Source organism: Hypomesus transpacificus, chromosome 17 (genome assembly GCF_021917145.1).
Source record: "Hypomesus transpacificus isolate Combined female chromosome 17, fHypTra1, whole genome shotgun sequence".
Classification (NCBI taxonomy): Eukaryota; Metazoa; Chordata; class Actinopteri; order Osmeriformes; family Osmeridae; genus Hypomesus; species Hypomesus transpacificus.
The window spans coordinates 3,208,127-3,233,413 of record NC_061076.1 but is presented as its reverse complement, the minus strand read 5'-3'; the positions used below and the strand labels follow the sequence as shown (position 1 = coordinate 3,233,413).

The window sequence follows — 25,287 nt, the reverse complement described above, 5'->3', positions numbered from 1 at the left end:
TTTTCTAAAATAACGTCGTACACACAAGTACGTTTTCAAAAATGTTTCTGTTTACATGAACCCGCATATACGCCCCCGAGCGCCATCATAACTATGCCAAACCTGTAGGCGGCAGTGTAATGTGAAGGATAAAGCCATGCAAACCAATCACAATTTTCAAAATCAACAACTACGAATAACACGACCGACTTCCTTTACCTTTCAGGCGCAAGGTTCATTTGTTTGAATGATTCACAAATGCGATGCACAAATGTATTTCGTGATTCAGAAATGTAACGCAATTCACAAATAAATGACCCTTATGCTAGTTGTGTTCGAATTCATGAACCACCGGCGGTGCCGACAGCCGGCTGCGTTGAAGCTGAGAAAGCCATTAGCTGCTTCAACTCAGCCGGGCTGCAGGCGACGCCAGCGCTGCATGAAGTCGAACGCACGTGTTACTGTAAACAGGACGCTTTCATGACGTGATGCTTTTTTAGTCCCATACTGTGAGCTTTGAGAACCCAAAACTCTGTTTAAGCTAGTGCACACGCAAACACAAAAACGGAGTTTTCAGAAATCTCCACTTTGGCCGGAGTTTTTAGAAATGATCGTTTTCCGTGATAAAACTTCCGTTTTCGTGTAAATGAAAGGCCAAACCGCATGAAAATATATGCGTTTTTCTTCCGTGTAAACGGGGCCTTATACTCATGACGCATGGCCTGACTAGGCTGTCTGCGTAGGCCTTTGTCGGTCACAAAATCACAGCCATGGCGTCATATCTTTATACTCTCTTTCTTTCTCTTTCTTGGACCTTTGCCATTTGAAATTCCAAATTCGGAATTGTACAAGTGTATTGCTGGGTAAAGCATGTTAGATCACAATCTTTTTCTTGTCTACTGTGGGTGTGTACATGTTCAGACAGCTCCAGGTCATCCCCGTCTCTGTTGCTGAAGATGAGGCATGAGGGGCTGGCCTCTCTCCTCTCTATATACCTCGTACTATTTCCCTGTGAACAAAAATAGCAAGGTTTTTCTCTCCTTACCTCTGGCTCGTATGATTGGTAAGTAATAGCCCCTGTTTGTTTTTTCCTCTCTTCTGCCTTTTAAGTGAAAATCCTGTCAGTCCATCAGGATTCTATCCTGCCTGTGCCAATCACCAGGGCTGCTAATTCCCACGGATGCAAGGCAAGGCAAGGCAAGTTTATTTGTAGAGCACATTTCAACAACAAGGTAATTCAAAGTGCTTCAGTTGCTAGGCCAGTGAGAAACAAGAATCAGGATAGATCAGAGAAACAAGGATCAGGATAATGTGGCGGTTAACAGATCTTAGTCCACCAACGGAACTGCTCTACAATGTGTGGTAACAACCCAAACTCTTGTGCAACTTTTATTGTGCTGGGTCAGAGTGTAATGTGGCAGGAATGTATTTACAACACAACATTCATGACAACACAATAGATCGCTAAAAAGCTGTCTCTCTGTCGGTGCAGCGTGGAATTAAATCAATTTGCTTTGGAATTCTTATCCCTTTTCCAAAAGATACCAAAACAAGTCTTTGGAGACCTTGAACATTGTATTCTGTGTGATCAGTGATGTGGAATTTAGGAAGGCAGGGAAAAGGGGGGTTGTGGAAGGGAAGTGGAGTGAAATTGATTTAATGATTTACAGTTTCTGAGTGGAACAGTATTCAATGTTAGTGACAGTGGAATTCAGAACAATTGTGTGTGGAAGGGATGCTAGATGATAGGGTATTCATGTGTGAAGGAGATGCAGGATACTTGGTTGCTGTACATGTCTGACATGTCCCTAATGAATGAGACCCTGATTAGGGAAGATTGTTCAAGGAACACAAGCTTAGGAAAAACCAGGACTGAGGTCCACAAGACACTGAGGATCCCACTGAAAGTTTTCACAAATAGTTCCATGTTTGAACGTTACGAAAAAGTTACAAAAATGACATCAATTACAAAGCAATTAGTACATCAAAGGCACAACACTCAAACCAAGTGCATTAATCAAACTAAACTAGCCAGCCGTGAGACTATGAGACTAAATAAAAACACTCTGACATCTAGCACCATCCATGACATCACTGTAGTAGTTAGCACAAGCTAATTCATACTTTCATACAGGTGATAGCTGTTAGCAAGGGCGAATCTAAGTTCCCACTTTTTGGGGGGCTAAGCCCCTAGATAAAACCTATTATTTTTCCTGTGACCCAGGAAAACTAGGGGGGTCTGGGGGTTCCCCCAGAAGAAATATTTGAAAATATATTTTAAAAAAGTGTCCTCTAGTTGGTTTTAGGAAGAGAAATTAACACATTTAGATTTAAAATATGAAGAAGAAAAAAAATATATGTATATGTTCTTTTTTTTTTCTTTTTTTTTACTAATGAAACGGGACTAATGAAACGTTTGGGGTGGCTCCAGCCCCCCCCCCCCCCCCCAAATAGGGCTAGATACGCCCATGGCTGTTAGCAGTGAGCACTGCTAGCACAGGGCTGCACCAACCACCTGAGAGAAGCGTTTCAAGGGAGTTCCTGGTTACCGTAGCAGCAGTTGAATTTGTTGGCGTGCCCTTGTTGCCCTGGACACACGGTGTGCAGGGATTTACAATAGCTTTCTCTTGTCCTCACTTCACAGTGGGTTTCACCTGTATGTTGTTTTCGATTACAGTTGGGAAATGACCTGTGCCTCAAGTTATTTCACACATATCCAAGGCTCAATCAACTTATTGACAAGAAGACTGTCTAACAGTACAGCTGTTCAGTGAGAGCAGGTTTAAACAAACAGGGTCAAATGTGACCTTTGGCTGTGTAGATAGAAAGGCCCCAGTTTCTCTCTGTCCCTTTCTGCGTGTTTCTCTGTCTCTCTCAGGGCAGGGCAGGGCAGGGCTGGCTGATTGATAAGTGTGTGTGCGTGTGTGTGTGCTGTTAGGGGATAGGATCTAAGTGAAAGGGAGAGATTGGGAGACTCTGGAGGTGGAGTTAGATAAGGGACAGAATGCGTTTGAGCGAGAAAGAGAGAGGGAGACAGATAGACTGACAGGTGGGCATGCAGACAGAAAAGCTTGTGTAGGCTGCTGGAAGAAGCTTAGGGGACAGATAATATGACTTGGCAGTGAGTTCCAGAGAAGGGGGAGTAAGACAGCATGTGAGCGTTGCGAGAGAAAGAAAGAGAAGCGTGAAATGCTTATGCAGTGACAGAGACAAGAGAGGAGAGGAAGTTTGATAAGCAACCGAGGAAATGACTGTTTAAGTTATTTTATTGTTTTTGCAGGCTTGAATATCCTTCGCCATGAGCAATGACAGCGAAAAGACACACTATATATCGACCTTCAGGATATACCTCAAACCCGCCACTGCTTCCCCAGCACAAGGAAATGTCCTGGATACCAAAAACACTGTTTCTAAGAATGGGACAGGGAAAGTCTCAGGCTCAGGTAAGGCTGTGTGTGTGTGTGTTTATTTGTGGTGACCATGTGTGTGTATGGGTGTGTGGGTGGAAAAATATATTTTAAGTGATGATGCTTGTTCAGCTCAACAGTGTTATTGACAAACCGCACACCATGACAGTGTATTTTCTTCCAATACCAAATAGTGTATGAATACTAGTGTTAATTAGCCTGTTAACTGAAGGGGATTTAACAATGAAGTTGAGCTGATAATTTCCAGGTCTGATTGTTTCTATCTTTGGTATTGCAACAAGGAACAGGGTTTTTTTTTTAACGTATTAATCATGACAGGCAATTCTTGAATGTTCATATATAAATTATCTTAGTTTTCTCAATGCATGTTTCTTAAGATTTGATTCCTGGTTCCTTGTTCCCGTGGAGGAAGTTCTGTAAAAGTGTAAAAGATGAGAAAGACAAGGAGGGTGGTGTGAAAATCCACTCCTGTTTGTTTGTGTGCAGACGAGCAGAGTTGGTTGGGGGAGACGAAATAAGAAAAACCATACAAGCCAGTTCCTCTGTCTTTCCTCTGTTGTAGCATGCTTTTAAGATTAGTGTGAAACCACACACAACACCCTGGCACCAAACATGTGAGAACATCAAATGATTAAATGCTGTTAAGAATGTCAATGAAAAAATCGACATTTGTTTGAACCTACAGTTAGCTTTGGATTCATCGTCCAAGCTTGTTTACCACATGTTGTTAAGTAAAATAAACAAGCATTTGCAGTTTTTCTTGTAGAAACTATGGTTGGAAGCATCAAGGGAATTACAGGCTAGCAGAAAATGCCTCAGGGGAAAATTGTTGCTGAAAAACAGTTGGGATCCACTGTGTTGTTGCCTCGCGCTCACCATGTCTTCTGCCCCTGTTTCATCATCTGCCAATAAAGGGTTAATGTTTTTACAGTACAGGGGATTCTACCTGAGGTCACACATATGGAGCAGATAGACCTGAGACAGCTCTGGGAACAGAGCCCCCCCCCCCCCCCCCCCCCCCTCGTCCGGACCCCTCCTAACAGGGCCAGTGCTTCTGCTGTGGTCCTGAACACAGCCCAGCTCTGTGTGTAACTTACTGAACTGTTTCACCTTTCTGGTATGAACATACTGTATTTCATTGAAGTTTTCCTTGTATTACCAGAAATGGGAGGCTGCGTGGGCGATGCTGGTTGTTGTGGGTCATGGAACCATGCCACGCCTTAAATTCCAACAGTGAAGGAGCAGTCAGGATTATACTGTGGAGCCCAGTGGAGGAGTACGAATGCCAAAATGGAAGTTTATGATCTAGATATTATTCAACTGAACGGGTCTAGTTGTTGTTGTGTCCACGTTTACCTGAGAGCTCTGCACGTGCTGCTGAAGTGTGTGTGCGGCAGAGAGCGTGGAGGACTGGGCCTGTCAGACCCAGCCCTCTACACACACCAACTGCTGTGCCACTTGAGCTCAGAGTAGAGACAGAAATGGAGGATTGAGTCGTGGAGTCATTAAGGAAATACGGGCCCAACAGAGTGTGTTGTTTTCTTCTCTTAGCGGTTAATGAAAACCCTGAGGCTCTGTTGAGTAGGCTACTGTTGATCTGCGTTGTTGAAGTTCACCAAGTCTACAGTGTGTGTGGTTATAATGTAGAATACAGTATATGGAAGAACAGGTTCTTATAAAAGCCCCTCGAGGGACATGACCTGCTATTACTTTCAGATGTGTTTCACTGTGCTGTTTTTCTAACCTGACTTGCCAGTTGGTTTGTGACACATAACCATCTGGGAAGTCGTCCTTCTTGAAACTGATTGGAAAATTGCATATATGAAAAAATAACACTTGGCAGTATTGAGTGTGTCTCAGGGGCTAACTTCAAACTTTCCCTTAGCTGCCAGTAGTTTGTCTGATAGGACACCGATTGGTCCGAACCACTGTGGTTCGGACACAAACAAAAACTTGGAGCTTGATGAATTCTGTCATGCCCATTTCTTCAAACCCTTTTCCTTTGATGTCTCTTTACCTGACCCCTGACCCCTGACCTTTCCCCTCCTCCAGGGTCCGGCTGCTCCTCCCGCCTTAGAAATGTGGATCCACCTCTCTTCACAGAGCCATTAGAGGACAGCTCAGTGGACGAAGGGGGTGACATCATTCTGCGTGGTCATGTTACAGGAAGTGCGCCCATAAATGTGTCCTGGCTACACAATGGTGAGCTGGAGCCAGTTGCTTTGTAGTCCAAGACATTTCTGGGCGAGAGAGTGTGTTTGATGTGTGTGTGTTTGATGGGTGTGCTCTTGTGGGCAGGTGAGGTGGTATGTTTCGGGCAGGCCGTCTTTGATGGCCATGAGGCCAAACTGGTTGTGAGGGATTGCCTCCCAGAGGATGCTGGTGCCTATACCTGCCTAGCAGAGAACCCCGCAGGCAAGACGTCCAGCAGTGCAGCTGTGTGTGTAAAAGGTGAGCTGACACTCACTTGCAACCTGGGGAGTCAGGTGGCTGAGCGGTTAGGGAATCGGGCTAGTAATCTGAAGGTTGCTGGTTCGATTCTTGGCTGTGCAAAATGACGTTGTGTCCTTGGGCAAGGCACTTCACCCTATTTGCCTCAGGGGAAATGTCCCTGTACTTACTGCAAGTCGCTCTAGATAAGAGCGTCTGCTAAATGTAACCGCAGACTTTGTCTGAGTGTACTGGTCCCAGAGAAGGCCTCAACTGTTCACACTGAATGCTGCACTTCATTATATTGAAAAATGAGTTTCAAAAGATGGACGGCATAGCATATACAGTGAGTTTAAAACGTCCTCTCTGTCCTCCCCACCGAAAGCTGACATGAACTTAACAGGAAGTTATTGTTTTCATGTCTAGTTTCACAAAGTATTTACCACAGAAAGTTTCGGTTTTACAATGGCCTGCCCCCTCTTTTTCATGCTGTCTCCTAACCCAAACCAGACCTCGAGACTATCTGTGAAGTGTGGAACGGCTCTCCCCAGCTCCCCCCTCCGCCCTCCAGGATTATTACTAAGAACGGGGACTCGAAACCACCCATGTCACCTGATGATGCCCCCCGGGTGTTCAGCCCCTCCACAAGCTCTCCCACCCAGAGCCCAGGGGTACCTCACAAAGGTAATATACTTATATTATATTCAAACTGTGAATGAGCTCTTTGAACAGGCAGCTTTGTCACCTTGTAAGGGAAGCTATGGTACTCTGCCTCAGCTCTACCCACTGATCTCTGATAGCCACAGTCAAAGCTTAGCCCCTCCCTCTCACACCAAAAGGAGACACCCATGCAATTAACCTGCCAGCTTGCTAACCTGTGTCCAAACGTTCCACAGAAGTCATTCCAAAGAAGAGAGCCAACTCAGCGACAGGTAGGACACAGATTCACCTCTCCCCTCTCCTCTCCTCTCTTCCTGCACCTGCCACATCCACAGTCTCACAGAGCTTCTGTTTTCATCCCTGTTAGAAGTCAAAGTGCAGTTTTCCAGTTCTGCATTGTCTTCTGACTTGTATCTGTCTTACCACAATACTGTCTCTAGATGCCCTGCAGCTATATGCTATTGCCTTGCCTTTGTACTGTCAATTTAATTGTTGCCTTTGTACCTTAGAATTGTGTGACAGCTCGCTAACTGACTTTGTCCAAAGCCAGGATCAATTGTGCACTGAAGTGGGTGTTACCAGCTGAACAGGTTACAGGTTGAATAGCTCACTTAATGGTTATTTCAAAGTAAACAGGTACGTTTTAAAATATCTGTTGTTATTTCTCTTCAGCTACTTGTTTTGCTTGAGTTGGTTGAATGGAAATATCATGATTGCTAAGGAGAAAGACGGTATCAAGCTATAGTTGTTTGCGTGAAGTGGGAAATGTAATTGAATTGGTTGGAATGTAATGTGCATTAAAATAAATTGATGGCATGCAGCATCGGATCAAAGATTATGATGACAGCTCTCCTTCTCCAAAGAGGAGTCCTTTGTGAGACCAATTTAAAGTGCACTCTTATCTTGCCAAAGTCAAATGCACCCTTCTGTAGCCATTTGAATAGGGACCTGTGCCTCTGACTTGTGCTCATAAACCGGGTTATCTAATTCTGTAATTGAATTTCATAGTTAAGAGGATGTGACTTGTCTGGTTTGTGCGTGTGTGTTTGCATGTTTCTTTGTGTTGAAAGGGAAATGTTGGGTAAGCTGATATTTGTTGACCATCTTTGAAACTGCACGTCAAAGGATCTCTTTATATTCGCAGTAGTCCATATGTGTTTGGTAACTTACAGTTTATCAGCTGGTGTGCAGCTGGAGCAGGAAATGAGCCACGTCGTGTTGTGTAGGCGTTTGCGGGGGGGAGTTTAAACAGTTGAATCCTCTTGCTGTACTGTAGTTCACGTGTGTTTTGTAAAGAAATCCTGCTTGTATTTACAGTATAATACACCAGCCCCATGAATAAGGGCTGTCTAACAGGATAGAGGAGAAAACATACACACGCACATCTTTCCCTGCAAACGCAGGTACCTACACGACGTTAAACCCCATCAGATCCCTGAGGTGTGTCCTGCATTCACCCCACAGTTCCTGCAGTGCAGTTCGAAGACCCTCCAAACCAGGTGGAGGCGCAGGTTGGAGAATCCGTCCGTGTGACGTGTGCGTTCAGCGGCAGTTCTCCCGCAGTGTCCTGCTGGATTAGAAACAAAGACCAGGTAAACACACAGGCCCCGACCCCAACCACAGGTCTGTAAGAGTACCTCTACACAGTCCTCTTGTCATACACCTTTAGTAGTCTTCTGAGCGCTCCTTTCTCTTTCTCATGCCAGGTGGTGGATGGAACTGAGCTGTGGGTGGAGAGCAGTGATCAGAGCACCACGCTAGTGATAGCCCAGGCTCAGCCAGATTACGCAGGACGTTATACTGTTGTGGTCAAGGACCGCAGAAGCTCTGCAGAGCACACCGTCACTATCTCTGTTGTTGGTGAGAACTTCATCCTTTCTCTCCTCACTGCTCCCTGTGAACTGCTGTCATACAAACGTATAAAACTATGAAGTGTGTGTGTTTGTTTCTCTGCCCTCCAGATCGGCCGCAGCCCCCATCCTCCAGCCCAGTGGTCTCCCTCCTCTCTGCCAGCAGTCTGGTTCTGTCCTGGTCTGGGCCCTGCTACGACGGAGGCAGCGCTGTCCTGGGCTACGTGGTGGAAGTGAGGACAAAAGGCCCGACAGAGCCTGGGGATTGGAGTGAGCTTACAGCCCAGTGCAAGAGCACCTCGTACAGGGTACGCTCCGGCCTGCAGCCCCAGACGCAGTACTGCTTCCGTGTGAGAGCCTATAACAGGGTAGGAGTGAGCGAGCCCAGCCCGGAGTCTAAAGAGGTCGACATGGAGCTGAAAGGTGAGCCCAAAGATTCATTATGATCCCTGATGTTCTGTAGGAGTCTGCCTACATGCACTTGTGTGGTATATTACAGAAAATGTTAGAAGTCAGACGTGTACAGCTCGTGTGTGCTGTTTTCAGCTGAACAGGAGGAGGAGCCTACTGTGACATATCAGGACGTCACCATTGACTCCACCCACAAAGTCAGCGAACACTACACTGTAATGGAAAAGCTGGGCGTGTGAGTACAGAAGGACATGTCCTGACACACACACATATAAATGTATACGTACCCTCTTGTTTATTTTTTACAGTTCAAGCTTGTATAACATGTAGGGACAGAAACCACCTCATATCTGCTCAGCAGATACCCGTTTCTCTGCTGAGATGCCAGGGCAGGGGCTGCAGTGTTCAGATTCAAATGATAAAGAGCCTCAGTCCTTCCTTTGGTTCAGGCCAGTGACCAGGATTACGCTCCTGTTTAACCACGATTCCTCTCTTGAATGTCGAACAGTTGTCAATACTGTGCATCTGGAGATGTTCAACAAAATATGCATCCACTCTCAAACGGCTAAAGGACAACATCTTTATCATCTGTGTTTTGTGAGGGTTGCATGCTGTTATTGACCTCTTCTCTTGCTGACCGTGTCCTTCCTCCTTCAGGGGAAAGTTTGGCCAGGTGTTCAAGCTGAGCCACAAGGAGACGGGTCGAGTGTACGCCGGGAAGTTCTACAAGGGCCGGAGGGCCAAGGAAAGGGAGGCAGCACGCAAAGAGATCGAGCTGATGAACTACCTGCATCACCCCAAACTGGTCCAGTGCCTGGGAGCCTACGACAACAAGCAAGAGATGGTCATGGTCATGGAATTGTGGGTATTGGCTCCACCATACAGACACCGTGACATTTGTTTATTACTGCTTGAGCTTAGGGAAGAGAACCTCGCGTCATGTGATGCAATTTAACATGAGGCTTTAAAGAGGTTAAAAGGCATCACAGCTGTCGTGGTGGATGTGTGTCTGCAGTATTGCGGGCGGCGAGTTGTTTGAGCGGATCGTGGATGACAACTTTGAGCACACAGAGGCGGCCAGTGTCCTCTACATGCAGCAGATCTGCGAGGGGATGGGCTACATGCACAAACAGGACATCGTCCACCTGGACCTCAAACCTGAGAACATCGTGTGTGTGAACCACAACTGCACACTCATCAAGATCATAGACTTTGGTCTGGCCAGCAAACTGGGTGCGTGTCAGAAAGGATTGTAAATGCAGGAAGTCCTCCCTGGATGAACGTTTGAGCATGTTATTGTGTGTGCGTGTGTGTGTGTGTGGCAGATCCCACCACTCCTCTGAAGGTGATGCATGGGACTCCAGAGTTTGTGGCTCCGGAGGTGATCAGCTATGAAGCAGTCGGCTTGGCAACGGACATGTGGAGCATCGGCGTAATCTGCTACATATTGTGAGGACTGAAGCTCACTCTCGCATTGTGAAACGGTGCTCTGTACAGGAGAGACCTGTGAACACTCACACCATCTAGTGGTTGTACATTGCTATTGCTGCTACAGAATGTGCATGGCTAATGGTGTGTGTTTTTTCAGACTGAGTGGTGAGTCTCCGTTCCAAGGCAACAGTGATGCGGAGACTCTGGCCCTGGTGACAGCTGCACAGTGGGAGTTTGACGAGGAGAGCTTTGAGGAGATCACCGACCAGGCCAAAAACTTCATCAGTTCCCTGCTGAATAAAGACCCCAGGTCATTCTCCACCACTCAGTATTAAACCCTAGGAAACTGGACTTCTCTCTGTGACTGAGCATCCCCTTCACCCCCACTCCTAACCCTCTCTGTCCCCCTGTCCCCCTGTCCCCCCCCCTGTCCCCCAGACGGAGGATGTCCTGTGAGGAAGCCCTGGCCCACTCCTGGATGGCTGCCTCAGCAGATCCCAGCACCACCAAGAGCCTGTCCAAGGAGAAGATGAAGAGGTTCCTGGCCAGGCAGAAGTGGAAGGTAGCAGAACTGAAGGATCATGCTAGGATCCTCACCGGAGACACTCTGCTATGGGACGGTCAGTGGATGACTCTTGACACTGACCCAGGTGTGTGTTTTGTCTTTGACTTGCAGAAGGCAGGGAAAGCCCTGCTGGCTCTGAAGAGGATGGCTCTACGGTCTAAAGGAGATGTACCTGGCTCTCCCACTAGCCCAGCGGAAGGTAAGACCCTCTTGATAAACTTTCCCTCTCCCTCTCAGTAGGACAACTCACATGACTGATCGTGCTACCCGCCTCTCTGACTGTCCTCTCGTCCCAGAGTCGCCCATGAGCCCAGAGGCTGAGCAGGCCCTGCAATCTCTAGATGTGAAGCTACAGGGGCCTCCACGGTTCTCCCGGCCCCTGAAGGACCAGACGACAGCAACAGGCTCAACCGCCCGCCTCTCCTGCCACCTCACAGGTACTTCAGGCACACACAGGGGCTGTCAGATCGTAAGTCGGTCCTCAGGTCTCCGGGATGACTGAATGTCTTATCTATGAACGTGTCTTCATGTTCTCACTCTCTCTCTCCTGTCCCCCCCTCCCAGGGTACCCTGACCCTGCAGTGGTGTGGCTGAGGGGCGAGGAGCCGTTAGAGGAGTCGTCCCGTGTGAAAATAGAGTACGAGGAGGATGGCCATGGCGACTGTACATTAGTCCTCCTCCAGGTGGTGCCTGAAGATTCTGACATCTACACCTGCAGAGCCACTAATGACCAGGGGGAGGCGCTATGCTCAGCTAAACTCATAGTGAAAGAGTAATGTGGAGGGAACTGTGAATGTGTTTTAAAACCATTTGATCTAATAACTTTCTAAACATTCCATCAAAAAGTGTCTTTATTGTTCTGTTGCACATTTCTGCTCTGGCACAAACTGAATGGTAATCCCACACATGTTTTGCATGGCATTTATTAATAAGGTTAATATAATTGTACAGTTTCATTTTATTACAGACAAATAATGTTGTTCAACCAGAACTAAAATTCAAAATATCTGTGTTTGTTGTGTGTTTTCTTTTGGTAATGTTAAGAACAACTAAAATTCAGTTGGATCACTGTAGGTATAACATCACTGTGCAGTGAGCTGCACACATTACTGACTACTAACTTGATGTGTACTAAAGTCATTAATTCAGTTGAACAATGTTTCAGTGTTTGCTTTACATGTTAAAGAGCAGGAAGCCACTGAAGGTGTTGTAGTTCATAGCATCATCATAGATGAGTCTGTTGGCGACCAGTCTGATGAAAACATTGTCCCCCACCTCCAGAGGAATGACTGCTGCGTTGCTGCCAATATCATTGGAATCAGACCCTGTGGTGTCCCACACAGATGCCAGCCTCTGGTCATTTTTCATCAGGGACACCACAGAGTTAGGCGTCGGACTCAGGTTGTTCATCATGGAAAACCGGAAGTAGTACATCCCCTTCACACTGGCTGTGAAGATACCTTCAAACATAACAGAGATGTCACACCTGCACTTAAACACGTATACACTCATGTGTGAATCTAGAACATAACAAAGCACCTGTAGCAGGGTTGTAGCAGTTGCCCACGTTTGAGTAGACATTCTTGTACTGCAGAGGTGTGTCAACATTGAAGGGTCCAGTGTTACCATTGCCTGATTCTCTGAGTGTGGCTGAGAAAGCTACCTGAGGCTTGCCTGACAAACACAGGAGGGAAGAATAGCATCTCGATGATTTTGTTCTGTCTCAAAATATCACAACCAAAGCTCAGTCTAGGATTTGTCATTCTTCATAACAGAAAAGTGGTCATTGTCTCACCCGAAGTCACTTTCTTCAGCTCCTCCAACTCTCTTTCCGTCGTCTGCAGCCTGGTCTCCATCAGCCCCATCTTCTCCGTCATGGTGGACAGTTTCTCAACTGTAGCTGCCAGGTCTTTTATCAGATTGCAGTTGTCAGGATAGGTAGCTGGGTGTCCCACCTCAGCCTGGGTCAAACGGCAGCTAAGTGCCAGCAGCAGGAATGTTATCCCATTCATTCTGTAACTTGTGAGCTCTGAAACAGCCTGTAGTCTGGTTTAGTGATCAACCTCTGAAGAGCCTCCCTTTATAATGCACACATCCTACATTGTGCAACTATGCACACATCCTACATTGTGCAACTATGCACACATCCGCGGACCGGATCCAGACCCAGACGCAATACAATTTGAACCGAAGCCAAAATCAGCATTCTAATTTAGTCATGATCCAAGCGAGTTTTTATTGGTGCGTGATTATAACAGACGTGGCCTGTAGACGTGTAACGAACCTGCCACCTCTACGCGACCACTACCAGCTACGCTAACAACAAGCTAGCTATTCGTTGACGCAGGTGGCTTGTTACATCGGCCTACTTGAGGAGTGAGTTTAACCGATAGACACCGGCTACACACACATCCTACATTTAGCAATGTGGGATTATCGGAAAGGTCAGGAGCTGTATCCATTGTCTCTAGGCAGGGCTATGAAACTCGTGTGAAAGGACGTGCAGGCAGAATTCATTTGACAAAGCTTCAAATCGAAAAGGGTAACCTATGTGAGCTGGGTTTATTCCAGGGGGGTATTCCAGAAAGCAGGTTTAGTGAAAACCCTGAGTTGGGTTACCCTAAAATGAGGCAAACTCTGGGTTTTCCGTTCCAGAAAGAGATGTAACAAGGCTTCCCCTCCCACCCGATACTTCTGTGGACTATTCCATCAATTGCAGCAACTGCTCAGCAAAGCACGTCATATCAGTTGGTTAATGTGAGACAGTAGAAGAGTGAAGTGAATGCAAAAAACAATTTGCTAAATGTAACGAAACTCCTCAAGCGGAATAATTGTCAAGCTTATGTACGTTTTTCATATCAGTTGGTTAATGTGAGACAGTAGAAGAGTGAAGTGAATGCAAAAACCAATTTGCTAAATGTAACGAAACTCCTCAAGCGGAATAATTGTCAAGCTTTTGTACGTTTTTCAGTATTTATTATGGCCTATTTTCAGTTAACAGATGGTAACTACTGTACTGTTTGAATTGCCATTCCATCTGAAATACTGCCGGTGACAATGTTGTTACAATAGCTTGTTTCAAAGGGGGCTCTTGATGAATTAATGCATATGAGTAGGCTAAATGCTTGAAAATATCCCTAGAAGGGTAATAGGTGACATAAAGTCATAGAGGTTAGGACCGTTTTCACCGCATTGCCCAATATCTTCATTTGATCCAACTTTTCAACTGAGGCTGCTATAGCTTATCAATATTATATATATATATATATATATATATATATATATATATATAATTAACTCCTATTCTTACTCTTTTCAATCCATATACTCATTATTAATATATATATATAGAATAGGAGTTAAGGGGGCCCCATGCCTGTCTTCGCCTGGCGCCCCCAAATCACCAAATCCGCCACTGGTCAAGTAGTGCAGCAATTTAACAGAGCTATAAGGGTATTTGATGCAGCCCCACACACCAGACAGCGACAGCCCCCCTCGGTTGGAACATGAAGTCAGTTTGCTTCATAAGATGCAGTTTGTACGACTCATTTACTGGTAACTGGGAATAGAGATTACATTAAATTCCACATGCAGAATTCACTTGCCATTAAGTAAACATCTCACTGCGTACAGCATCCGTGCTCTGTTCAACAGGATCAGAATGTGCTAATCGTTTTTCAATTCATTTCTATTGTCAGTGTAACTGACAATTACACAAAAGCCTGTAAATAAAAGTAGGCTTACATGGGGAGAGAACTAGCCTACCAGTAGCTTCGTACATAGGCTTCTCTGCATCCATTTCTGCGGCAGCAGTCAACGTCTCTTCATCATCTTAATCCTCATCATCCTGTGATGAAAAGCATTCTGTTGGGGGTTACTGCGACGACAAGTTGAAATAGGCACCAACTGATTTTTACTTTGTATCATGTCGAATATGATTAAAACCAAGGTTACGTATAGGCTACAATCACTAACTTGTAGGCCAAAGCTAAATATGCTACCTGTTGGTAATATGTTTTTATATTAAATATAACATTGAACATGCTATTATATTAAGTCCACCACTTTTTCACCTGTAATATTAACGGACAGTGTGGTTCATGTTCAATGTATGGACTGGCTACTGCATTCAAATGTATGCATTGACTCGGCCAGTAATTGTCTCCCACGCCATAAGCTGCTACAGCCGTTTTGCTTTTTTTCCGGAATATGTGCTCAGTCAGATTCACCATAAACATGTATAAACACTTCTATCTGAAGTGTGGTGAAGTAAGACAACGTTTTTTTGTCGCCAGGGTGCCATGGTGAATACTAGTATCGGAGCGCCATTGATGTTGGCTTTCAATAGTTCTCATACCCGCGCTTAAGTGGACGTACTCCGAGTTGATTTAACAAATTCAAATCAGCTTTTCTGGAACCGAGAGTCGGAGTTTCCCATTTTAGAGTAAATCAACTCAAAGTTCAGGGTTAGGTTCACAGTTTGTTGAACCCGCTTTCTGGAATACCCCCCAGGCGAACTTCTTCAGGTCAACATGTGTTTTGGTCTCACTTCAGTCACCTACCCTGGCAGTAATACTGTCAGTACTGTGCACCTGTGATTTTTTATGTCACTTAGGATAAAAGCTAGTTTCAGTTAGTCAGACAGGGAAAAATGGATATGGCAACTTTCTACCCTAACAGTACCAGCCGTTGTGATGTATAATAGGTTGTGTGTGTCTATACAAATATTGAATGTTACCTTAAGCATCAGTCTGGACACATTGCATTGCAGATAAAGAGCTTAGGCAAATTAGACAAAGGGTTTAGATCAATTTAAATGTAAGTGTCTAGCAAACAGAGGGCATGTGGTCCATGTGCCCTCTGTTTGCTAATGAGAAAGTTAACATTCAATATTGGTAACATTCAACATTTGCTGATTAGAAAGTTAACATTCAATGTTGGTATCGCCCACACCTTATTATACATCACAATGGCTGGTACTGTTATGCCACTGTTAGGCCACCACCATGACCACTTCTCTACGGCACATGGTCTATGTGCCCTCTGTTTGTTAGAGAGGTACGTTTACAATTACAGTGGCAGAATATAAATTATAATTTACTGAATCATTTGATTACATAATTCATATGAAGGTTTTTGTGTTTTTTTTTTGTCAGGTCAAATGAAACCAGTTGTGTGTTTCAGACATACAACCCTCATGTGCTACTTTACAGCTTCAAAGACTAATGTTTCATATGATGTATTTCACACTGGGAATCTGCCGTTCAGGTCAGCATAAAAATATGCTGAGAAGCTAGCCTGTGGAATAGCGATAACCACACAGAACACGTGCAGCACGAGATATGGCAGTGAGGAGTGTTGTGAGGGCGCTGCTAGGCCAGAGCAGCTGGCTACAGCATCTCTGTGTGATGAGTATTACTGTTTCTGCCAGCCCAGTGGGAGCAGAAATAACTGTAAGGTAGGAAGGCACTAGGCATTCCAGAGTCACGTGCAGCTCATTAGTATCCACTGACTACGCTATTTTGACAAGTTTTGGGGTATTTCACACTGTTCCTTAAGGTCTCCGAATAGATTATGCAACATTGGTTGGGCTGAAAATGGTTGGGTGCTGTTCTATGCCCCCGGACGCTTCCAGTGAATTTGTCCTGGGAAAAAAACGCTAGGTTTTCTGCTTTTACGGTATGCTCATGAATGTATAGATGAGCTGCGCACTGATTGGTTGGTCTACAACACAAGGCTGCGGAGCAAAGACACAACACGGCCAACACTCACTAAAACATGAAGGTGACACAAATACATATCTTGTGTCTACAAAATACTGTTTTCAGATTGACTAGATATCATTTGAAATGATTACGTTAGTTATTTCCACTTCTGTTATCGAAGCAAACAGGATCGACTTAGGTGGGTAACGTTAACACTACTACAGCTTAGCAAATAAACTGTCGTGATTCAACTCAGCTTCAGTTAGCTCTAGCCATCTTGCTGAAAAATAGATCTGTACGAACATGCATCTTGAATTGTAAATTTACATGACAACACGGGTTATTTATCTGAATGAAACACAGTCAGGAACATGAAATAAAGTTAAATGTGTAATTGAGGGTCGAACTGCACAGGGATCTTCTCATAGACAAACATCACAGCCCGTCGAGTGCCTTGGGAAGACTCTAAAAAGTGCCAGCATTCCCTGTACAGGCTGGATCACTGCATTTACGACTGTGGTTCATTTTCAATATCCTTGAAAAACGTTCTTCTTTGTAATTCCGTGGAAGAACACAGAGCAGCGCACAGCAAATGTTGGGGTGTGACAAAGGTAGCCTACAGACCAGAGCCAAAAAAGGTGGATTCGGTTCTGCAATCAATGACCCCTGAGAGGGGCAGACTATGTGGCGGGTAAGAACTTGCCAGAAAGGCATTTGTAGCTAAAGATTCCCATATGAGGACCTCCATAACTGCGGTATTTGAATATGGACCTGTGCCTCTGACTTGTGCTCATAAATGGGGTTATCTAATTCTGTAATTGAATTTCATAGTTAAGAGAATGTGACTTGTCTGGTTTGTGTGTGTGTGTTTGCATGTTTCTTTGTGTTGAAAGGGAAATGTTGGGTAAGCTGATATTTGTTGAACATCTATGAAACTGCACGTCAAAGGATCTCTTTATATTCGCAATAGTCCATATGTGTTTTGTAACTTACAGTTTATCAGATGGTGTGCTGCTGGAGCAGGGAATGAGCTGCATCATGTTGTGTAGGCATTTGCAGGGGAACGTTTTAACAGTTGAATCCTCATGCTGTACTGTAGTTCATGTGTGTTTTGTAAAGAAATCCTGCTTGTATTTACAGTTGATACACCATCCAGATGAATAAGGGCTGTCTAACAGGAGAGAGGAGAAAATATACACACGCACATCTTTCCCTGCAAACGCAGGTACCTACACAACGTTAAACCCCATCAGAACACTGAGGTGTGTCCTGCATTCACCCCAATCCTCCAGCCCAGTGGTCTCCCTCCTCTCTGCCAGCAGTCTGGTTCTGTCCTGGTCTGGGCCCTGCTACGACGGAGGCAGCGCTGTCCTGGGCTACGTGGTGGAAGTGAGGACAAAAGGCCCGACAGAGCCTGGGGATTGGAGTGAGCTTACAGCCCAGTGGAAGAGCACCTCGTACAGGGTACGCTCCGGCCTGCAGCCCCAGACGCAGTACTGCTTCCGTGTGAGAGCTTATAACAGGGTAGGAGTGAGCGAGCCCAGCCCGGAGTCTAAAGAGGTCGACATGGAGCTGAAAGGTGAGCCCAAAGATTCATTATGATCTCTGATGTTCTGTAGGAGTCTGCCTACATGCACTTGTGTGGTATGTTACAAAACATTTTAGAAGTCAGACTTGCACAGCTCATGTGTGCTGTTTTCAGCTGAACAGGAGCCTATTAATATATCTTCATGTTCTCTTACGCTCTCTCTTTCGCGCTCTCTCTCTCTCCTGTCCCCCCCCCCTCCCAGGGTACCCTGACCCTGCAGTGGTGTGGCTGAGGGGTGAGGAGCCGTTAGAGGAGTTGTCCCACGTGAAAATAAAATACGAGGAGGATGTCCATGGCGACTGTACATTAGTCTTCCTCCAGGTGGTGCCAGAAGATTGACATCTACACCTGCAGAGCCACTAATGACCAGGGGGAGGCGCTATGCTCAGCCAAACTCATAGTGAAAGTGTAGTGTGGTGGGAACTGTGAATGTTTTAATACCATGCAATGGAATAACTTTCTAAACATTGCTTCAAAAAGTGTATTGTTCTTTTGCATATTTCTGCTCTGCCACAAACAAATGCAATTAACAATCCCACCATTTTTGTGCATGGCATTTATTAAAAAGGTTGATAATGGTGTACATTTTCATTTTGTTACAGACATAATGTTGTTCAACCAGAACTAAATGCTTTTTGATCATGTGTTTCTGCCAGAAATCTGTGTTTGTGTGTTTTATTTGGATAATGGAGATGGTGTTGTTAAGAATGACTCAAATTCAGTTGGATCACAGTAGGTATAACATCACTGTGTTGTAAACTGCACACATTACTGACTACTAACTTGATGTGTAAGAAAGTCATTCATTCAGTTGAACTATTTTTCAGTGTTTGCCTTACATATTAAAGAGCAGGAAGCCACTGAAGGTGTTGTAGTTCATAACATCATCATAGATGAGTCTGTTGGCGACCAGTTTGATGTAAACATTGTCCCCCACCTCCAGAGGAATGACTGCTGCGTTGCTGCCAATATCATTGGCATCAGTCCCTGAGGTGTCCCACACAGATGCCAGCCTCTGGTCATTTTTCATCAGGGACACCACAGAGTTAGGCGTGGCACTCAGGTTGTTCATCATGGAAAACCGGAAGTAGTACATCCCCTTCACACTGGCTGTGAAGATACCTTCAAACATAACAGAGGTGTCACACCTGCACTTAAACACGTATACACTCATGTGTGAATCTAGAACATAACAAAGCACCTGTAGCAGGGTTGTAGCTGTTGCCCACGTTTGAGTAGACATTCTTGTACTGCAGAGGTTTGTCAACATTGAAGGGTCCAGTGTTACCACTGCCTGATTCCCTGAGTGTGGCTGAGAAAGCTATCTGAGGCTTGCCTGACAAATACAGGAGGGAAGAAGAGTATCTCAATTATTTTGTTCTGTCTCAAAATATCACAACGGAAGCTCCGTCTAGGATTTGTCATTCTTCATAACAGAAAAGTGACTCACTTCAAAGTCACTTTCTTCAGCTCCTCCAACTCTCTTTCCGTCGTCTGCAGCCTGGTCTCCATCTGCCCCATCTTCTCCGTCACGGTGGACAGTTTCTCAACTGTAGCTGCCAGGTCTTTTATCAGATTGCAGTTGTCAGGATAGTTATGCTGTCCCATCTGAGCCTGGATCAAACTGCAGCTAAGTGCCAGCAATAGGAATGTTATCCCCTTCATTCTGTAACTTGTGTGTCTTCTGAAACAGCCTGTAGTCTGGTTTAGTGTTCAACCTCTGAAGAACCTCCCTTTATCAACAAAGCACACTTACAATTTGTGCAATGTGGGATTATGGGAAATGTCAGGAAGCAAACTATCCATCACGTATCCTGGCAGAGGAGGAAGGGAAAATTAGATGAGGGGGCTTGTTGTGCAGACCATTCCTCTGCATTACAATATTTATTGAAATACTGTCAAAACTGTGCACCTGTGATTATTAACTTAATAAATGCACAAATGTTCGTCTAGTTTTAGCTAGTCACACAGGGAAAAATGGATAGGGCAACTTTCTACCCTAACAGTACCAGCCATTGTGATGGGTGTGTGTGGCAATAGCAATATTGAATGTTACCTTAAGCATCAGTGTGGACATATTGTATTGCAGCTAAAGGGCTTAGGGTCAGGTCAAATAAAACCAGTCATGTGTTTCAGACATACAACCCTCATCTGCTCCTTTACAGCTTCACAGACTAATATTTCATGTGAGGTATTTCACACGGGGAATCTGCCATTCAGGTCAGCATAAAAAATATGCTGAGAAGCTAGCCTGTGGAATAGCGATGACCACACAGAACACGTGCAGCACGAGATATGGCAGTGAGGAGTGTTGTGAGGGCGCTGCTAGGCCAGAGCAGCTGGCTACAGCATCTCTGTGTGATGAGTATTACTGTTTCTGCCAGCCCAGTGGGAGCAGAAATAACTGTAAGGTAGGAAGGCACTAGGCATTCCAGAGTCACGTGCAGCTCATTAGTATCCACTGACTACGCTAGTTTGACAAGTCCGGCTGAAGAGGGGACAGACCATATGGTGGCGGGTAAGAACTTGACAGAAAAGCATGTGTAGCAAAACATTCCCATATGACGACATAATAAGCCTTCCATAACTGTGTCTAGAGTGTTCGTCCTCAGTCACAAGATTGTGAAAGCATGGTTGTTCAGTTGTCTGAATGGATAGTTGAAAATTACTTAAGGGACTGAATGTTTGTTCTGGGGTGCTTTCAGCAATCCTCAATGTCTGCACTCAATGTTCCTGAAAATCGACCACAGCATTAACACACTAATATGCCCTTCGGACGGGAGAGCTTTTTCTGTATGAAAACAAATCAGGTGCCAAAAGACAGTCCGGATCCTCCTCTGGAGCTGAATAAAGGGAGCTGAACTCTTTCTTGTTAATGTGTTGAAGTGGTGACGGGCTGTGGTTAAGCAAGGGGGAGGAGGGAGGGAGAAGCCATCCTCTGTAGTCCGTTATTTCCAAACTGATTATAAAGTCATGTGATTTCCTTGAACTGTCCTGCTCAAACAGAACATTGCGTAGGCATCCAGAGGTTAGGTTAGCACAGTATTTGTGACAGCTTGTACATGAAGCCTGTATTTTAAGGTTTGTCCAACCAGTGATTACTGTATACATATGCAACATTCAAATGTAGGTCAGTGGTAACAATTCCAGTCACAAGGAAGAAGACACAAGTACATAAAACACAAGCAAGCCAAATGAAAAAACATGAAGCAATGGGTTAACAAAAATAGGCTTTTTAATTTTCCATCATTTTGACACTAAATAAAACAATTTAGTGTAGGACAAGAAAAAGCTACCCTCTAATGTGTTTTGAACATTGCAGGGGAATCAATTGGTCACACCACATTCCAAAACATAAGAAAAAGTCCCTTAAACGTTCTACAAAACTCATTAACTTTTATCCCCCCCAAATAAAAAGGGTCTATGTACATTCAAGTGAATAAATTGTAGTTTTATGTTAAATAAATAAATAGACATGTTGTAGTCTTGTGGCTCATAACCAAAGGGAATTCAAATACAAAAATAGAATCCTTAAGACAATTAGAAAGAAACACAAGAAGTCTCTTTCATGACACATAACCATGAGTGCGTGGGGTGTGTTGGGAAGTTGTGACGTTGGTTGGGAAAGTGTATTCTCGCTCAGACACACCAGCTCTACAATATCACCACGGATGATTCAGAACTAGGTGGCGCTCCAAGACATGGTATGTCGAATGGGAACAAAGGTGCAGTCTATCATCAGTCTTTGCGGAGGCTGAGGGTGGTGGAAAGGGGGGGGGGGGGTCTCACACAGACCTCCTCCTCCCTGGGATGTGGGGAGGAGCAGGGGCACCACCGTACAGACTGGCCGCCCGCTTCTCAAAGGCATTCACCATCTGCTTGACCACCTCGTCAAAGAAAACGTTTGCAAGCTGAGAGTGCAGCAGGGATTTGAACTCAAAGGACACCTGCAGGGAGGAGGAAAGATGGACGTGAGTTTGTTTGAGTGAAGACAAAAAAGCTGATCACTTTGCATTTAAAAACCAGTGCTGAAGGCCCAATTGAGGTGGACCAAACGTACTTGAACCTCCGCACACCGTCTATTCATACAACTACTAATCTGCCAAGTCATTCTACGGCCATTTTTTCACAGGCACCAGTGGGTTGCCCTTCTAATCCCCAGCCTAGTTGCCCTGGCAACAATCTGAGACACCGAGGTCACAACGTTCCCGCCAGTGGCCCTCTTAGGTAGACTATTTTAAGAGGGATCCATGACTGGGCTCATGGGTTCAGGGTTTATACATAGAACCTAATAGGCTTTGCTGAACACTTCCCCCTCCAATAATAAATCCAATATGAAAAGAACAAGATGGCAGTAGGCATCGCATGCTATTTGATCTCAAGGCCCAAACTCTAGCTGTCAACTCATTGTACTTGAGCAAAGAGCCCTTGCTAAAAGGCGCTGTAACATTTGTTGATATGACCAACCAACCACTAGCCTGATTTCAATGTGTTCATACGAGGATTCATTTGACATCTAGTGTCAGAGAGGGAAGAGGATCCTTGTATTCACTTACATAGAAGTCCACCTTGCAGGAGCCTGGCTGGTCCTTGGCCGCAGGGGCAAACCTCCACAACGTCTCTAGATGGCTGAACAGTGATCCGTCTGTGCACACGGCCTGAGGACACATGACACGACACTTTAGCCTTGACTGCAGAGCCAGACAAAGCCTCAAGAAGCCCTCGAGAGAAGGTGTACAATGTCAGCAGCAGGTCAAACAGGTGATTGGTCACCTTGGAATAGCTGATCACTTCCTAAATCATCATCTAGCAGATCTCATGCCTTATCATTGTCTGGCTACTTTTTCTTCACCACTGTTAACCTTTGCAACTCTTGTGAGGAAGTTAAAACACGGATACTTTATCTTAAGTTCTTATGAGTGTGACAAAGTTAGGGTTGGACACTCACCCTGACTTGGTGGTTGGGGACAACTGTGACCTCTGAAGTGTAGCGCTCCACAATGGGGGGGAACCCGATCTCTAGATGAGCCCGGACATCGCCGTTCGTGCCTTTCACGACACGAGACTTCTTACACCAGGGGACAAAGTGCCGGTACTGGTCCACACTGGCCACAACACTGTACATCTGTTCTGGAGTAAACCTGCATCAGAAACAGAAGACACAGACTGCACGTCAAGCTGATTGCTTCTCACCATGATCTTACAAAAGGGTGTTTTAGGGAAAACTGGGAGTGAGTGAGTGTACACGCTGGTTTGGTTGAGAGACCTACCCTAGTGTCCGACACTCAGAGTAGTCCATCTTGCGTGCAGTGATGGCGGCAGCTAGGTTGATGAAGCTGCGAGAAGGTGTGGTCATGGGACAGGCTGGGGACAGGGGCAAGGTGGCCCGCCGGGCAGCCAGGACCCCACAGGAGCTTAGGTGTCTGGGAGGATAAAGAGGAAGAGATTTTAGTTACTATTTGATTTCTGTTTGTCTTCACATGAATTTCTCTCAACAACGTTCAGACAAACTGCCCTACCAATTGAAAGACTGCATTATTCAAAATGAACCAACCCAGTTAGACATCAGTGCAGCCCACTGTAGGTTTACAATATCATAATGGATGATTCCTAACTAGGTTGTGCTGTATGAAAATGTTTTAACTGAAACTGGCATCTGTGGTTTAGCACGTTTTCTGCCCATGTGTAGCTAGCTGTTGCCCCAGGCGACTGACGTTCTTTTGAGTTGTGACATTCCACCGCACTTTTCAGCTCACCTCAAACTCTTCATTCTAATCTCAAATACGAATACGTGGAAATATATCTGATAGTCCATATCAAAATATATATATAATTATACATATTTATTTCTGGGTAAGCTAAAAACAAATATCTTATATAGAATATTCCCAACAACCAAATGTTAACCGTCTGTTTGACCAACTAACTAATAAAATGCCGGTGGATTCTACTGTATCGTAGCTAACTACAGTAACGCTTACCTGGTATTTGCTTTGTTTGTAAGTCCTCGAGCAAGTTTCGTAGAGTGCATCTCAGACATCTCAACAAGCGCCCGGAAAAGTAGTGTAGTTTTGTTTGCCATTTTATTTTATTTATTCTATTATAAAAGTTGAATGAGATGATCTTGTTCCCTCCGGTAACCGGCCGGCTTTCCCAGGTCGATTCCGATATCACCTAGCAGTGGTGCGAACTGATGTGTCACTCAAGCTGTTTCCTTATAAAAGACGGAGCCTTGAGGAATGACGTAGAGAAAATGGGAGGAACCTATGGACTGCTTAAATTAATTTGATCATTATGGTTCCGTACCCAACATAAGCAGCTGTGCTGATTATCTTTCTGTTCAGTGGTAAGGAAGGTATAATATGGTGTAGGCTACTAAAAGAACACTAATTTAACACTCAATATCAGAACTCTCTCACACACACACACGCACAGAAAGATGATATCTCACCACAGATGACTGTGACAAAAGCCAAAGCCCAGTCGATTGTAATTATGAATGAAGCAAAAGGTCAACATGTAGGCACACTGTGATGCACTGCCTGTACCCGTGACTCACCTGGACTTTGGTACCTGGCACTATCAAACCAACCCGGGAAGACGTTTCCTGCAAATAAGCAGGTTCACATGGCAGGGCTCTGTTTAATCATTAATGACATAAAATCTAACTTCCATGTCGCTTGGAAAAAAACAGCTAAATAACTCGATATATTCACTTAATTTGATGTATCCATTCATTATTGTCACAGGGATGATTGAGTGGCAAGAGAAGAGGTCATTAACTAAAACTGCATCACCATGATCTGTGGGCTGTCCTGCATTAAGTGGTTATGTAGTAAGGCTAGCACAGCCAGAACTGAAGGTATTAGAGCCCATTAAGGGGTCAGAAGTAGGGCAGCATCCCAATTAGGGAATGAACAGGATCCTTACTGTACATGTAACTGAGATCATCCTGTTCTTCAGCTTATCCTGGTGTGTGTCTTCTCTCTTTAGACTTGAGAACATCAGATCGTTTATATAACCTATGAGCACTCTCCAACGAGTTGTCCTAATCTATGGTGATGTGGTTATACTGGAGATACAGTTTAATCTATTCATCAAAATATTTTGTGATGCTAGACACTCCTCTGTACATTTCTTCACTTTACTTAAAATGTAGATGACCTTTGATGTATTTAATTTTTTTTCCAACGAAATGACCAACGACAAACCTTCCCTGTGTCATTCTATTATCAGTTTG

The 25,287-nt window shown here is 44.8% G+C and overlaps 4 protein-coding genes across 8 annotated transcripts; 1 reads left to right on the top strand and 3 right to left on the bottom strand.

The window, feature by feature from the left end:
- Positions 1-937: 937 nt before the first annotated feature.
- On the top strand, positions 938-18,428 carry mylk5 (myosin, light chain kinase 5). 5 transcript variants are annotated; one of them, XM_047037797.1, is made up of 18 exons: positions 938-1,042; positions 3,260-3,422; positions 5,460-5,609; positions 5,706-5,858; positions 6,348-6,521; positions 6,734-6,769; positions 7,962-8,089; positions 8,204-8,357; positions 8,459-8,770; positions 8,894-8,993; positions 9,416-9,619; positions 9,774-9,991; positions 10,084-10,207; positions 10,347-10,499; positions 10,628-10,751; positions 10,866-10,953; positions 11,051-11,191; positions 11,319-11,766. In XM_047037797.1, exons 2-18 carry the CDS (start codon positions 3,278-3,280, stop codon positions 11,528-11,530), a joined length of 2,616 nt encoding a protein of 871 aa, XP_046893753.1. In that variant the 5' UTR covers positions 938-1,042; positions 3,260-3,277; the 3' UTR covers positions 11,531-11,766. The 5 variants fall into 5 exon arrangements, with proteins under 5 accessions (XP_046893753.1, XP_046893756.1, XP_046893757.1 ...); XM_047037800.1 differs by lacking the exon at positions 938-1,042 and adding an exon at positions 2,923-3,028; XM_047037798.1 differs by lacking the exon at positions 938-1,042 and adding an exon at positions 2,935-3,133.
- Positions 11,662-12,808, bottom strand: LOC124479214 (complement C1q-like protein 4). Its single transcript, XM_047037833.1, has 3 exons — positions 12,550-12,808; positions 12,294-12,428; positions 11,662-12,214 (listed from the first exon to the last, which is right to left on the bottom strand). Exons 1-3 carry the CDS (start codon positions 12,764-12,766, stop codon positions 11,928-11,930), a joined length of 639 nt encoding a protein of 212 aa, XP_046893789.1. The 5' UTR covers positions 12,767-12,808; the 3' UTR covers positions 11,662-11,927.
- Positions 18,429-18,614: 186 nt separating the features above from the next.
- LOC124479216 (complement C1q-like protein 3) lies at positions 18,615-19,795 on the bottom strand. Its single transcript, XM_047037835.1, has 3 exons — positions 19,503-19,795; positions 19,249-19,387; positions 18,615-19,169 (listed from the first exon to the last, which is right to left on the bottom strand). The coding sequence occupies exons 1-3, from the start codon at positions 19,710-19,712 to the stop codon at positions 18,883-18,885; spliced, it is 636 nt and encodes a 211-aa protein (XP_046893791.1). The 5' UTR covers positions 19,713-19,795; the 3' UTR covers positions 18,615-18,882.
- Positions 19,796-21,264: 1,469 nt separating this feature from the next.
- On the bottom strand, positions 21,265-24,248 carry si:ch73-141c7.1 (coenzyme Q-binding protein COQ10 homolog, mitochondrial). The gene is made up of 5 exons (XM_047037830.1): positions 24,029-24,248; positions 23,318-23,470; positions 22,996-23,188; positions 22,604-22,705; positions 21,265-21,994 (listed from the first exon to the last, which is right to left on the bottom strand). The coding sequence occupies exons 1-5, from the start codon at positions 24,127-24,129 to the stop codon at positions 21,833-21,835; spliced, it is 711 nt and encodes a 236-aa protein (XP_046893786.1). The 5' UTR covers positions 24,130-24,248; the 3' UTR covers positions 21,265-21,832.
- Positions 24,249-25,287: the final 1,039 nt, after the last annotated feature.

What these genes read in the sequence shown, in the direction of transcription:
- LOC124479216 (XM_047037835.1), bottom strand. Translation starts at nt 19,712, where the DNA reads ATGAAGGGGATAACATTCCTATTGCTGGCACTTAGCTGCAGTTTGATC. An exon ending in AGGAGCTGAAGAAAGTGACT is followed by an intron (nt 19,388 to 19,502) that starts TTGAAGTGAGTC and finishes CTCCTGTATTTG; the next exon opens with TCAGGCAAGCCTCAGATAGC. An exon ending in CAGCTACAACCCTGCTACAG is followed by an intron (nt 19,170 to 19,248) that starts GTGCTTTGTTAT and finishes TTATGTTTGAAG; the next exon opens with GTATCTTCACAGCCAGTGTG.
- mylk5 (XM_047037797.1), top strand. Translation starts at nt 3,278, where the DNA reads ATGAGCAATGACAGCGAAAAGACACACTATATATCGACCTTCAGGATA. An exon ending in AGGGAAAGTCTCAGGCTCAG is followed by an intron (nt 3,423 to 5,459) that starts GTAAGGCTGTGT and finishes CCCCTCCTCCAG; the next exon opens with GGTCCGGCTGCTCCTCCCGC. An exon ending in TGGTCTGGCCAGCAAACTGG is followed by an intron (nt 9,992 to 10,083) that starts GTGCGTGTCAGA and finishes TGTGTGTGGCAG; the next exon opens with ATCCCACCACTCCTCTGAAG.
- LOC124479214 (XM_047037833.1), bottom strand. Translation starts at nt 12,766, where the DNA reads ATGAATGGGATAACATTCCTGCTGCTGGCACTTAGCTGCCGTTTGACC. An exon ending in GCTGAAGAAAGTGACTTCGG is followed by an intron (nt 12,429 to 12,549) that starts GTGAGACAATGA and finishes TGTGTTTGTCAG; the next exon opens with GCAAGCCTCAGGTAGCTTTC. An exon ending in CTGCTACAACCCTGCTACAG is followed by an intron (nt 12,215 to 12,293) that starts GTGCTTTGTTAT and finishes TTATGTTTGAAG; the next exon opens with GTATCTTCACAGCCAGTGTG.
- si:ch73-141c7.1 (XM_047037830.1), bottom strand. Translation starts at nt 24,129, where the DNA reads ATGGCAAACAAAACTACACTACTTTTCCGGGCGCTTGTTGAGATGTCT. An exon ending in TCTGAGTGTCGGACACTAGG is followed by an intron (nt 23,189 to 23,317) that starts GTAGGTCTCTCA and finishes TTTCTGATGCAG; the next exon opens with GTTTACTCCAGAACAGATGT. An exon ending in CCTGCAAGGTGGACTTCTAT is followed by an intron (nt 21,995 to 22,603) that starts GTAAGTGAATAC and finishes TCCTCCCTGCAG; the next exon opens with GTGTCCTTTGAGTTCAAATC.